Source organism: Lissotriton vulgaris, unplaced genomic scaffold (assembly GCF_964263255.1).
Source record: "Lissotriton vulgaris unplaced genomic scaffold, aLisVul1.2 SCAFFOLD_683, whole genome shotgun sequence".
In the NCBI taxonomy this organism is placed as follows: domain Eukaryota; kingdom Metazoa; phylum Chordata; class Amphibia; order Caudata; family Salamandridae; genus Lissotriton; species Lissotriton vulgaris.
This window is the reverse complement of record NW_028251994.1, coordinates 662,798-678,178: the sequence shown is the minus strand read 5'-3', so window position 1 is coordinate 678,178 and position 15,381 is coordinate 662,798. Positions and strand designations below refer to the sequence as shown.

The window sequence follows — 15,381 nt, the reverse complement described above, 5'->3', positions numbered from 1 at the left end:
CCTGGTGCTGACCCCTCATCCCCTTCCAATTACCGCCCCATTTCCCTGCTGCCCTATTTGGGAAAGGTTTTGGAAACTCATGTCACCACCACCCTGAGCGCTCACGTGGAAGCAAATCACTGTCTCTCCCCCCGCCAGGCGGGCTTCCGACCGCTACACTCCACGGAGAAGGTAGTGATTTCGGTAATGGATGGACTTCGCGAGGGCATTGACACCAATCTCTCGCAGGCCCTTATCCTCCTGGACCTGTCCGCTGCCTTTGACACGGTGGACCACTCCATCCTCCTCACCCGTGTCAAGGCGGCGGGCATAGAGGGCTTAGCCCTCTCATGGCTTGAGTCCTTCCTATGTGACAGGGCTCAAGCGGTCCACCTTGCTGGCTTCACTGCCGCCTCCCGTAAGGTGGTGTGTGGCGTCCCCCAGGGCTCATCACTTTCCCCCCTTTTGTTTAATTTATACATTTACCCCCTCATTTTTATGTTGCAGCAGCTGGAGGTCACGGTATTCAACTACGCCGACGACCTCCAGCTAATCTTCAATCTTTCCCATTCCCCCTCGTCCGCTCAGAATGTTCAAACCGTTATGCTATTCATCCAGGATTGGATGAACTGCAACCACCTCAAGCTCAATCCAGACAAGACTGAGTTAGTCTTGACTGGAGGTGGTTGCAGTCCATGGTCCCCGTTATTTTGGCCCCCTTCACTTGGTGTTCCCCCACTCCCGGTCCCTAAAGTCAAGACCCTTGGGATTCTGCTTAACTCACAACTCTCTGTGCACTCCCAAGTTAGTTCGGTGGTATCCTCCTGCTTCTTTTCTCTCAGGACAATTAGGAAAATCTCTCGCTTTTTCTCCATCCAGGCGTTGAAGGTCATCGTAATGGCTATGGTGCTTTTGCGCCTAGAATATGGAAACATAATCTACAACGGCGCGCCGGCTTACGCCATACATCGCTTGCAGCTAGTGCAGAATCAGGCTGCCCGCCTGATTCACGGATTGCCCAAATACCATCGACCCACTCCATTGCTAAAGGCACTACACTGGCTGCCCGTGAGAGAGCGATCCCTATTCAAACTAGGCTGCCTCACTTTCCAGGCCAGGATGGGCACTGCCCCCGAGTTCATCAGTTCAGTCATCAGTCCCTACTTACCGGGCAGAGAACTCCTGACCATACCCCGTTTTAAGAAAAAGAAAGCCGGCGGGGCGAAATTTGCGACCCTTGCACCAGTGTTCTGGAACTCCCTCCCCTTGGCGCTTAGTGCTTCATCCTCCTATTTAGAGTTCCGGAAAAATCTGAAAACTTTTCTCTTTTCTAGCGGCTTTGCCATTTAGTATGCCCTTTCCTGCTGCTGTCTGCTGGTCGTAATCCTTAAAGCGCCATGAAACCGCTGGGTATAAGCGCGCTCAACAAATGTTTTTAAATTCAAATTCAAATTCATTTGGAATATAGCTTAGTTTCAGGACATGCACTGTAGAATTTGCTGTGAGTGTGTGTGTGTGTGTTGTGGGGACAATATGTTTAGGCTGTGTATGTGACTTCATCTGCGACCCAGGATCAGCACTGGTAACATTGTGATATATATATATATATATATATATATATATATATATATATATATATATATATATATATATATATATATATATATATATATATATATATATATATAATATGCTTTGCACAATTAACATTGTTTTATGTAAACACTGGGTTCACTTCTTGGTTTGCTTTTCAGGGAGGAGTATTTGCCTCAGAAAACAGCTATGGAAAGGTTCCAAATTAGATTAATTCTGTTATTTCATGGTCTCTACAAATAGTTTGATCTCAGTCTGAAACTGATTTTTGCAATTCATTGTTGCCTTCTTCTAAAATAAAATTTGTAACATTGATTTGATGCCTGGTGTAAAAGAGATACCTTTGAATTGTGTTCTTAAAGTACACAGAAGTGGTGCACTTACACAGTAAACACTGTTCTAAGTTTTGTAATAGGAGTTTTAAGCTGTTTCGAAAAGCATAAAATACAGCCGTGGACAGTGGTTTAACTCCAAAATTATGGCAATCATTCTGGATTTCACGGTTGATTTTTTTTTTTGGTTAAACAATTCAAAATGTTAAAAGAAGATTTGATTTGAGCAATATTTTGAGTGTGAGTTAATCTTTAAAGTGTTGCTAAGAATATGCTTTCCTTTTTGTTCTACCATTCACGCAGGTGGATAGCATTTGATGGAGTGGATTTCAATGGACACCAGTATGTTTTAGAAGAAGGAACATATCCAGATCTATGTTCAATGGGATGCCAAGAAAACACAAGCTTTAGATCACTGCACATCATCGACTATGTGAGTATAGTATTTGTAATACTAAAAATGTTCAAAACTGTTCTACAAATGTAATCCGCTTCCTGACTTTGGCACATTGCTCAGTTGGATGTTGAAAAAGATCTCTATGCATATATTTTATATTTCTATTGTACAAATTGACTCATTTGAATGTGTGTGTACCACCTTAACCACTGATGTTCTTTTATTGTAAAGCGCTCTGATACCCTCGTGGGTCACGTTTGCTCTATATAATACTTTAGGAATCTATAAATAATTGTAAATTTTGGGCACTCAGTACTGCTGGTTTGTATCTGGCCCTGCTCGCAGGCAGGTCACTCCCCACGCCACCACACGGCCGCCAGCTGCCTCGTTCCTGCTCCCTGCCACCCGCCGTTTCCTGCTCCTTCCCGCCGCTGCGTCCCTGCGGCCTCGCCCCCCTGCTCCCCATTGGCCACCCCGCTCCCAGCTGCTCCTCCCTCTTATGGGGGCCGCGCGTAGCGGGTGTGCCGCTGGTGCGCCAAAGGCAAGCCCGTCTGCACCCGTCTGTGCCTGGACCGCGCCATAACGCCTGGACCCCGCAAACGCCACAACACCAGACTCCGCTACGACGCCAGCACCCTCTATGCACTCCACGCCAGCCGAAACCACACCTGCTTCCAAGCCGCTCCGAAACGGACTCACGGACCTTTCTCCTGCCACACCTGCAGCTTCACCTGCGACAGAGCCACCAAACCTCCAAGGACTGGACCCAACCCCCTCCGCTGCATACTCCTCAACGCCCGCTTTGCACGCAAACACGCAGTCGAGCTCTGGGATCTGCTCGACACCTCCGCCCCAGACGTGGCCTTCCTGACCGAGACCTGGTTGAACAACTCTTCGGCGCCCGACATCGCTATAGCCATCCCGATGGCTACAAGATCACCCGCAGGGATCGCGCCAACAGAATCGAAGGAGGAATAGCCATCGTCTGCACGTCCACCCTCAAGGTCGCCACCCACGCAGACAACACCCTCAACACTTCCGAACACCTGCACTTCCAGATCCACACCGACCCCAACACCACCCTCAGAGGAACACTCATCTACAGACCCCCCGGACCCCGAGCTCAATTCAGCGACTCCATCGCTGACCTCGCCAGCACCCATGCACTTGCCTCCACGGACTACATCCTCCTCGGTGACCTGAATTTCCACCTCTGGAACAACAACTACACCAACTCCGCCACCCTGATCGACAACCTCGCCAACCTCGGCCTCAGACAACTCGTCACGGCACCCACCCACGCCGCTGGCCACACGCTTGACCCCGTCTAATACACAGGCACCCACGTCACCTTCAACCACACCACCGAACTCCACTGGACCGACCACCGCTGCATCCATTTCACCTTCAATAAACCAACCACGCACCACCGCACCCAATAGCTACCTCGCCGCTGCTGAAGCAAAGTCACCGAAGACCAGCTGATCACCAACCCAGACACCACAGCCCGCAACCTCAGACAGTGGATCGACGACTGCGCCAACACCCTCGCCCCACTCAAGAAACCCTCCAACAACCATGCCAGCAAGAGAGCCACCTGGTTCACCGACGAGCTGCAGACCTCCAAACGCGCATGTCGGAAACTGGAGAAGATATGGCTCCACGAACGCACTCCGGACAACCACGCAGCCCACAAGGACGCCACCTGCAGACATCACCACCTCATCAGATTAGCCAAGAGATCCTTCTTCAAAGACCGCCTGGATAACAACGCACACAACAGCAAAGAGCTTTTCAGCATCGTAAAGGAACTCGCCAACCCCAACAACATACCGCCCTCACAAGAACTGTGCAACTCACTGGCCATCTTCTTCTACCGCAAGATCGCTGACATCCATGACAGCTTCAACACCATGACCGCCCGACTACGCCAGACCCCACCTCCCCTGTGAACACCACCAGCGCTAACCGCCTGACCTCCTGGTCCAACGACGACGAGACTCGCATTGTCATGAACTCCATCCTCTCAGGATCTCCGTCGGGCCCATGCCCACACCACGTATTCAACAAAGCAGACGCTGCCATCGCACCCCAACTACGGAAGGTCATCAACATCTCCTTCGAAACAGCGACATTCCTGGAAAGCTGGAAACACGGCGAAATCAACGCCCTCCTCAAGAAGCCCATGGCGGACCCCAAGGACCTCAGGAACTTCCGGCCCATCTCCCTGCTCCCGTTCCCGGCGAAGGTCATCGAGAAAATCGTCAACATGCTACTGGCCCGCCACCTGGAAGACAACAACATCTTGGACCCGTCCCAGTCCGGGTTCAGACGAAACCACAGCACCGAGACAGCCCTCATCGCCGCCACAGACGACATCTGGCGCCAACTAGACAACGGCGAAACATCAGCCCTCATCCTCCTGGACCTGTCAGCCGCCTTCGACACGGTCTGCCATCGCACTCTAAAGACACGCCTCCTAGAAGCCGGAATCCAAGAGAAGGCCCTTTACTGGACCACGTCCTTCCTCTCCGGCAAAACCCAGAGCGTCCGCCTCCCGCCCTTCCGATCCGAGGCCACCAACATCATCTGCGGCTTCCCCCAGGGCTCATCCCGACGCTGTTCAACGTCTACATGGCCCTCCTCGCACTAGTGGCCCGCCAACACGACCTCAATATCATCTCCTACACTGACAACACCCAGCTCATCCTCTCCCTCACCAAGGACCCGCACACCGCCAAAACCAACCTCCACGAGGGAATGAAGGCCGTCGCCGACTGGATGAGGAACAGCCGTCTGAAGCGGAACTCTGACAAGACGGAGGTACTCATCCTCAGACCCACCGCCTCAGCCTGGGACGACTCCTGGTGGCTGACCACACTGGGAACAGCACCGACACCCACCGACCATGCACGCAACCTAGGATTCATCCTCGACTCCTCCCTCTCCATGTCTAAACAGGTCAACGCCGTCTCCTCCTCCTGCTACAACACCCTCCGCATGCTCCGCAGGATCTACAAGTGGATCCCGATCGAAACAAGAAGAACGGTGACACAGGCCCTCATCAGCAGCAGACTGGACTACGGCAACGCACTCTACGCAGGAATCCCACCTACGACGACTACAACGCATCCAAAACGCCTCAGCCCGACTGATCGTCAATGTCCCCCGCCGCAGCAACATCAACCCCCACCTAAGAGACCCACACTGGCTCCCCGTCGACAAGAGGATCACCTTCAAGCTCCCCACCCACGCACACAAAGCACTCTACAACGCCGGACCAGCCTACCTGAACAGCAGACTCAGCTTCTACACCCCCACCCGCCAGCTCCGCTCCGCCAGCCTTGCCCTCGCGGCTGTTCCCCTCATCCAACGAACAACCTCCGGCGGCAGATTCTTCTCCTACCTCGCCGCCAAGACCTGGAACACCTTCCCTTTCCACCTACGGCAGACCCAAGACCTACTCGCATTCAGAAGACTCCTCAAGACCTGGCTCTTCGAGCAGTAGCGCCCGCCCCTCCCCCTCAGCGCCTTGAGACCCTCACAGGTAAGTAGCACGCTTTACAAGTACTCTGATTGATTGATTAATTTGTTTTTCAATGGAGGATAATGTTATAATATCTTTGTGGAAGTACGCTTAGTTATTTTTTTGTTTTACTTTTTTATTAGTATTTTGAGATGCAATACGAACATTCATACAAAAATGACAACTTTTTGGTAGCACATACATCATACATATTGTGTGAGCGGCGGTTACAGAGAGCTCATTAATACAATCTCATTAGAAGTCTATCTGGTCACATCAGGTCTTGGTCCATATACTCACCAATTACCTTCCCCTCCCTTCTGCTTACCCCAACTGCAGAAGACTAAACCCTCCCCCCGTTTCCACCATTAAGAGGAGCTGGAAAAGAAAAAAAGAAAATGCTCTGGAACATATTTGGTGACAATAACAAACAGACTAAGAATTCTCCCAACAGGTATCAGTAAGTACAAGCGAATATTATTCAGCCATCATTTTCAATTTTCAATCAAAGGACCAGGACATTTACTCAGATGGATGCACAATGGATCCCCTTTCACTGGAAAAGGTAGCAGTGTCCTTTGCATGTTACTCATCAGTTGTTCCATGGCAAGGAGATTCCACAATCCGTGATACCATTGTGTGAGTGCCGGCAGTCCTGTTTTTCCAGTTGTGTTCAGTTGTCAGGTTTACGTCTCCCAGGCTTTGGAGGCACATGTGCCACTCATCATTAGTCATCATTCATACTTTATAAAATAAAAAATAAGAGCTGGGGTTTGAGGCCCAGAAGCATCACCTTTGGAGTAGTGGGGAGTGCATAGTTCAATGCTTTTTGTAATTACTTAGAGATTTCCCCCCAGAAGTCCTCTAACTGGGAAACCCCGCCATATATGCAGTGTTGCCTCTAGTGCCCCACACCATCTCCAATTAACGAAACAAAACGCCAGTGCTGCACCTTTCTTTTACCATTTATCCATGGAGCAATGAGTCAAACAAATGCCACCGTAACCACTTTTTCAGTTTGATTTAATCAAAACATTCACCAATTTCCATCTATTTTTTCCAAACAACTTGAGTTATACTTCATTTTCTTAACCAAAAAACACCCTCACCCCTTTGTATACCCTTTGGAAGCCCAATTGAAATTCCCCTTCACACACACTTGTCTACACTCTTCCTGCACATCAAACATTCTGTACCTGAATCATACCCATTTTCAACTAATCACCACATTCATACTTTCACACTCACTTCTTTCACACGGATGCCTACCCTGGGGTTCCTGAACAGAATCTTTTGCTGAAAAGATACTAATTTAGACAACCTACGCAGGATTTTATTGGATGGGTGTATAGGGGGACAGATAGGACAACAGACCTTGGGGTCTCCATATATTTGTCCAACGTTTTAAGTTTTTCAGATTCTTAGATAAGCGTTAGAGGGTCAATGGCACCTGTCAAGCCATAGCAGATCCCATATATTCTGTATTCTTTCTTTTTTTTAACTAACTTGTTAAGTACTAAATCTTTGGAGAATGCCATAAATATTTGTTTAGTTTTAGAGGGAAAATGCTGTAGGTTTAAGACTTAAAGCTGCGGCTCCATTATTGTGCCCCTCTGTGAGTCGGGGCAAGATGTACTAAAGCATTTTCTTGTTTCAAACCCTGCAATTTCGTAAATTGCTGGATTTGAGCCAACAAAAAGTGGTTTTGAAATGCACTAAACCCATTTAGCGATTTGGAAATAACTTCCTGAGTCGCTAAATGGGTTTGGTAAATCAGAAGAAATCTCTATTTGGAAGGCTCCTGTTTTTTTTCTTTATGTCCTGGTGTTTTGCAACTAAAATTGCAAAACATTTATATTTTACCAACACCTCAATGGAGGAGGTAACCCTTTCAAAACCTTCTCCTTGGTTAATAGTCCCAAAAACATGTTTTCGAAGCCTACTCGTAAAAAATGTTTTACCAACTTAGTAATTGCATCTTGTTTTCCTTTAAGAAAATGGGATGATTTAGAAGCAATCCCAGACAAGGTGGCCCCAGTAGGCCACCATCTCTGTGACAGCAGCGAATCGTTGTGGGTCGTAATTTATAACCCCCCTCATTAATATTTATGAGATCGGTTGAAATGTGACCCACTGCGATTCAATATTTTGTGAACCTACCTATTAGTACAGAAATCAGTTTGCAAAATACTGTTCGATTTGCTAAAAGTCAGTGCACATATTGGAATCACTTTTAATGAATCCGGTTTACGTACATCTAGATCCAAGTCTTTTAGTCACCTATATACAACAACCTGCTTGTGTTTTTCTACCTAGTGGTTGCATGATGGACTGATCGATCTGCTTTCTCACCCCTCTCTGTTTTATTGATTGCATTTCAAATGTTTTCTTTTTCATTAATATTTTAACTCCTTCCATGCTCCTGTCGGCCGTCGCGAGCACTACCTCGCTGGTGCTGCGAACGGCCGACACGGCCCAGCCCACTCAGCGGAACAGTTGCACTGCGGCGAAATAACGGCTGCAGTTAAGGAGTTAATGAAAAACCAAGGGGACAGAAGTATTAAGATTGTGACTAGTGATTTCCAAATTGTGTGAAAATCACAATTTCGAATGTATGAAAGTTTTAATTTTAAATTAGCGATTCCTAGAGGGCGCAGATCGACCTACCTCATGAGTATTAATGACCCACTTGCGACCCACTAGAAATTGCACTATCACCGGAATGGTAGCCTGCTTAAGTCAGCAGACCACCATGTCTGTAATTGCTTTTTAATAACGCAATCTTTTTTTTTTACTTAATGCAGTCTGTTTCCCTTAAAGGAAATTGGTCTGCATTTGAAAAGAAAAGTTTCTTTTGTTTTTTTGTTTTTGTTGTTTGTTTGTTTGTTTAAGAAGACCAAGTAGACTACTGCCTCCTCTTTAATAACCTTTTTTTTCATTCAGGAAGGGTTCTCAGGGGACTCCTTTCTATTTGCGAACAGGTTACCTCTACATGTTTGTAGTTGGTAAATTACAAATGTTTTGCAACCAGAATTAGGTCGTAAAACATTAGTACATACTATTCTGATTTGGTGTTTGGAAGGGATAAAGGAACATATGTCAGAATCACAATTTAATGTTTGTTCACGTGATACAGTCTTTTTGCAAGCAGAATCGGGCCGTTTACGATTGCAAAAATACTTAGTATGTTTGGACGAAGTTACTTTATTTTTTGTTAGTTTTGGAAATTGCCCTTTTTTCTCGCAGGGTTTTCCGTCTGCACTAAAATTTCACATATATTATCCTCTGTTTCTCAGCTGCTATTAGTAGTCCATGTGATTGTCAAACAGTTTAGGCCTTGCATCATGCAGGTGCGGAATTTTTCTACTGGTGTCCTTTGCTGATCCTGCATGGCTTCATTTAGAAACTTGCAGTTCGATGTCATGTGCGGCTGTAGATACACTTGCTCTGAATACTCCTGCCATCTAGTGTTGTATATGTTGTTTTGCTTCAAAGGCCTCTATCGAGTCACGAGGCAAAGTGACTCCTCCTCTTAGTGATAATACACATGGGCATCGACTCTTTTATTAAATTGTTTTTGCTCTGTTGGGTTCACATGTGTGTGCTCATGCTCCGTGTTTCGACTCGTATCGGGACGATTCTTAAGTTATGACCGGTCTTCAACAGGGATCTTGCTTTTTTACTTCTGTGCTGCTCTTGAATTTCGTTGGTTCGGCCTTCAACTGACCACCCTTTGGGACGATGCCCCTCTTGGGCCTTTCTGATTGAACGAACACCCTTCAGATTTTGCCCACCTTGCCACTCGAAATACCCGCAAAACGATCAACACCTCGTGTGCAATTGTGCCTTTCGCCCGACCATCCTGAAGCCGAATACGGCACGTACAAGTCATTTCAGTCCAAGAAAACTCTATGGGATCGAAGGGCTCGTTGTTTGGAAATGTCTCACAGAAGCAGAGATGAGACACCCCACATTTTCACAGAGGAGCATGCCCGGGAGAAGCCAGCTGCAAAAAGCGAAGAGGGGGTTTGCTCCCCTAAGGAATGCTTCGGCTCATATGTGGAGGTGGTTATGAAGATGCGTAGCCTTCCATCTGCCAGCGCATGAATACTGTGGCCCCGCTTCAATACCCAAATAGACCGTAAAACATTCAGCCTTCCCGCTCTTAGAGGTCGCCAGATCATCACTGTCTTCTGGCCATGGTTGGATCCAAAAGAAGCCCTGCGCTGACCCGGCACCAAAAATCGATGGCAAGCCTTTAGCATCAATTTCTTTGGACCGAGAGAATGCAGCCTGACCTTTCGGATCAAGCTGGCAGCTGACCAACTCAACTTTGGTGCCAAGCCAAAAATCTATTTCAACACCAAAAGCCTTGGTACTGAAAATTACAGAGCAGTAAGCCTTGAAACCTTCATCGGCTTCCATGTGTCCGCAGGGCTCGAAAAATCCCCAAAAATTGTACTAGTCCTGCAGGACTAGTACCTTAAAAAATTTCCTCGACCTAACTGCAACGGATGTATGACAATACAACGCATGATTTTACCACGCATGCTTTTACATCGCAACTTTTACAACGCATGCCTTTACAACGCATAGTGTTGAGGGGTGCTGGATAGTGAATAGTTTAATTTACTATTCCAACTCCAGTCCCCGTGGATAGTAGGGAAGGTGTTGGATAGTAAATTAAATCTATTCCCTATCCTAGAGCGCCCCCCAGCGCAATGCGTTGTAATAGTTTGCGTTGTAAAAGTTGCGATGTAAAAGCACTGCGTGGCAAAAGTTGCGTTGTAAAGGATGTTTCCCAACTGCAACCTACTTGACCTCCGTCTCTGGAAGCAGAGCAAATGTGACAAGATCTAAAGGCATCTTTATTGCTCATTAACTTTGTGAGCAATAAAAATGCCTTTAAATCTTGTTATCTTGTCACATTTGCCCCGTTTTCACAGACAGAGGACAAAAGTTGGTTTGTTTTCCTACTCGCCAGAAAGGGCGAGAAGGGCCTAAAAACAGCTCAACCTTGTTAAATTTAGCTCAACTATGCGAGCGGTCGAGTGTAATTTTCAAGCCCTGGTCCGGTCCAGCCCTATCTCGGAAAAATGGACATTCACCAAAGAAAAATTCAACTCCAGAAGGTACAGGGTGGATACTTGCTTCTCCACCACCAAAGAGGAGGCTAACCTTTCCAAAAAGCAATACACAGTCCTGTCCATCAAAAGGGAAGTTGAAAGGTAATGCCACCAGTCCTACATACTGGCCTGCTCCTCCACCACCATCGCCACCACCCCTCCTACATCTTCACCACCTGACCCACTTGATGCTTCACGTCCAGGGTCACCAGTTACAGATGATGGGGGGGGGGGGGATACAGTGGCCATTTGGGGATCCTGACCTATGGGATACATACGACACTGATCCCATTACCCCCAACAATCCGGTTCTATATCCCGTTTGTTCCTCCTATCCAGAAGATGCCACTTCTTTTCAGCAAGTTGTTTGCTAGAGCAGCAGCTTCCCATAGGGTTGAGCTGCACAGAGTCCCTAGAATAGGACTTTTTGTTTGAGACCACACGCAGGGATACCCAATATTTGCCTATGCTTCCCGGCATGATAAGACACTTTGAGGATATTTTTAAAGAGCCAGTCCATGCCAAAGTTATCACCCCATGGATGGACAAAAAATATAAGACAGCTCCTTCTGACCCACTCTTTAGCAGGAGTCAAGTTCCACCGTACTCCATCGTTGCAACTGCTGCTCTTAAGAGGGCTAACAGCCAAGCTACTAGGGAACTCCATCTCCTTAGAAGGAAAGTAAGCGCATAAATGCAGCTGGGAAAAGGGTCACAGCAAAGGCAGCTAATCATTGGCATATTGCCTATTCACATGCATCTTTGGGCCTGCTATGATAGATAGAGCCCATTGGGATTAGATGGAGGTGCTTTACAGAGTCTCCCGGAGGAACACTGCAAAAGTGGGAAACAGATTGTCACAGTGGGTCAGTCTATTACCAACAATTCCATCAGATGCACACTAGAGGCAGCGGTTACGGCTGCTAGGGGTGTTAATACCTGTGTGCTTCTTATGCCATAACACCCTGACCACTGCAAATACATCAGATGTGTCATAGCAGCAAACACTATCAATTCAAGGTTCTTCCCTCTAAGTTGACCACAGCACCTCGAGTTGTCACAAAATGTTTGGCACTGGTCGCAGCACGTCTGAGAAGACCAAACGTTCATGTATTCCCATACCTTGACGATTGACTTGTTAATGCCAGTATCCACCCACAGTGTCAACAGTACACTCAAATGACAGTGGATCTACTTCACAGACTAGGTTTAAGTATAAATGTCCCCAAGTCTCACCTTCAACCTCTTAAAATTTAACCTTACTTACTCAACAGACAGTTAGGATTACCTTATCCCAAGTTCAGAACTTTCAGGTAACTCTACCACAGTTTCAACCAAACAAAACTTTCACAGTACGGACTGTAATGTGTCTGCTAGGAATGATGGCCTCTTGCATTGTCATAGTTTCCCAAGCAAGGCTACACATGCATCCCCTACAGCAATGTCTAGCTCACCAGTGGTCCCAATCACAGGGTAACTTCAAAGATCTAGTGTTGATGGACTGCCCCTTTCCCCATCTCTGCAAAGGTGGAACACCAACAACCTGTTATAGGGGCATCCTTTTCTGGACCCTGTCCCTCACCTTGCTCTCACCATGGAGACATCTGAGACTTGTTGGGATGTCCATCTACAAGAATTCACAGTACAAGGTCTGTGAGAGGCCAGACATCAGTCCCTACACATGAACTATGTGGAGCTTCAGGTAATCTTCCGAACACTAAAAGCTTTCCTTCCACGCTTATCAGACAAGGTTGTCCTAGTTTGCACGGACAATATAACAGCCATGTATTATCTACAGAAACGGTGGAGAGAGACGGTCTTCTCAACTTTCACACCTGTCTCAGACCAAATGGAACTGTTCTCTTCAACACCACGTTCATCTGTTGGCAAAAAATCTTCCAGGGGCGGCCAATGATTTTGCAGACCAACTCAACAGGATGCAGCAACATACCCACGAGTGGGAACTCAACCCACAAGTCCTCTTTCCCTAATTTCAAAAGTTCGACCTTTTCGCCACAGCCGAAAACACAAAATGCCCAAACTTCGCCTCCAGGTATCCACACCCACTATCCAGGGGCTACACACTATGGATGAGTTGGTCAGGGACATTTGCCTACGCTTTTCCACCTTTCCCTCTCATTCCATTTCTGGTTAGGCAAACGTCTCTCACCATGATCTTGTGGCTCCCACTTGGGTGCGCCAGCCCTGGTTCACAACACTATTAGATCTCTCAGTAGTTCCAAACAAGAAGCTCTCCAACAGGAAATATCTTCTCACTCAGAATCCAGGACAAATCAGACCCCAAAACTCTCAACCTAGCAGTTTGGTTCCTGAGGTCTTAGAGTTTGGCTATCTTAACTTACCACAAGAATGTATGAACATTCTCAAGCAAGCACGCAGACCCAACCAGAGCCTGTTATTCAGCAAAATGGAAACGTTTTGTTTGCCACTGTTAACCCAAACAAATGGATCCTCTTAAAGCCACAATGCAAGACGTATCTGCTACCTACTTCATTTGCAAAATGCTAATTAAGCCTTCACTTTCATTAGGTTACACCTTGCTGCAATGGCTGCCTAGCTCCAAAATAGACAACATCTCTCACTATTCGAAATCCCAGTCATTAAGGCATTCGTGGAAGGTCTTATGAGTCATTCCTCCTTGGGTTCCTTCAGCACCGTAACATTGTTCTTACAAGACTCATGGGTCTCCCTTTTGAGCCTCTTCACTCATGCCTCCTACAATTTCTTTCACGTGAATTGTCATTCTTAGCTGTCATTACCTCGCTTAGGCGTGTTAGTGAGCTCCAGGCTTTAACCTTAGAAGAACCTGGTTCTTCATACCAATCCTAAATTCCTACCGAAGGTAATCTCACAGTTTCACCTCAATCAGTCCATTGAGGTACCAATTTTTTCCCCGCACCCAGATTCTGTTGCGGAAAGGACTCTCCACACCCTAGACATTAAAAGAGCACTCATGTTCTACATAGAACTAAAGTTTTCAGAAAAAAAAGCAAGTAAACTCTTTGTAGCTTTCTCTCCACCTCATAGATGCAATCCAATATCCAAATCCGGCATAACCAGAAGGTTAGTCAAATGTATTCAAATTTGCTGTATAAAGCCGAAAGACATTGACCTATTACTCACAGAGCACATTGTACTCGTAAAAAGGGAGCCACTATGGCTTTTCTCTGAAATATTCCTATAGCTGACATCTGTAAGGCAGCTACATGGTCTATACCACATACATTCGCCAAGCAGTATTGTGTGGATGTTTTAGCCCGCCAAAGTCAGGAAGTGCTATGTACCCTTTTTTAAACTACTGCAACTCCCACAGGCTAGCCACTGCTTCTCAGGAGGGACTGCTTACAGTCTGTGCAGAGCATGTGTATCTACAGCCACACATGTCATCAAACTGATTGTTACTTACCCTGTCAGCATCTGTTTGAGGCATATAGTGTTTTAGATTCACATGCACCCACCCTCCTCCCAGCCATTCCCATACCACTGTGGCCATTGTAGTTACATTATATTCACATTTAGCATGGATATATCATTTCTGACACATTCCTTACACTCCTTTCTCATCTGCCTGCGGGAAAACAATCTAACAAAGGAGTCGATACCTATGCACATTATCACCAAGAGGAGGAGGCCCTCTTCCTTGTGACTTGAAAGACTTTTTCAAAGAAAAACACCTTGTACAACTCTGAACCCAACACTAGATGGCAGGACTATGCAGAGTATGTGAATCTACAGCACTACATGCCACGAGCAGATTCTTACAGGATAAGTAACAATATCCTTCTGTTTCCATCTGTCGAGTCCTTGATTGAATGGCACAAACATCCCGCTTCATAAGAGTCTATGGAAAGATGTATCCTCTGCAAGTGGGTCTGTTTCGTAGTCAACTGAGGTAGATCAGGCATAGACGATTTCGGTATGCAGATTACTGCTGTAGTCATGAATTTCAAATCAGCTGCTTAGGAAGTGCTACTTCTCAGCTTTTACATGTGTCACTATTTACTCGCAGATGAATTTTAATTCTGAGTTTATGAATTTGATTATCCTAATGCTATGCTGGCCCCAGGCAGTCTCCCGGACCTTAGGTATGTTTGCCATGAGTCGTTACCATGTTCATTCAGGTTTCAGCTAAATCCAGTGAATTGTACAAGTTCAAAAGGAAGAAAGGTGAAACAAAAAAAATGGTAGCAAACTCAGTAGTGGATTCTTGCCTATTCAGCAGTTAAAGGTTTCAAAGAAGAAAACGTTCTAAGGAACCTGAAGCGTCATCATTTGGTGCACTATATAATCCCCACCTCGAGCGATTTTGTCTGCCAAAGTACTTCAAAGTTGATTTTAAGTAGGATGTAGTTGGTTTAGCTGTAGTATATCTTTTTCCCTTTGTGCTTTATTCTTTTGGTACCATTG

General features: G+C 46.4%; 1 protein-coding gene across 1 annotated transcript in view; it reads left to right on the top strand.

Moving 5' to 3' along the window:
* Positions 1-15,381, top strand: part of CRYBG1 (crystallin beta-gamma domain containing 1) — a 325,937-nt gene that overhangs the window by 269,678 nt on the left and 40,878 nt on the right. Inside the window, exon 16 of the mRNA XM_086950969.1 lies at positions 2,208-2,337. Coding sequence (XP_086807095.1) covers positions 2,208-2,337 — 130 coding nt within the window. The remainder of the gene's footprint in view (positions 1-2,207; positions 2,338-15,381) is intronic.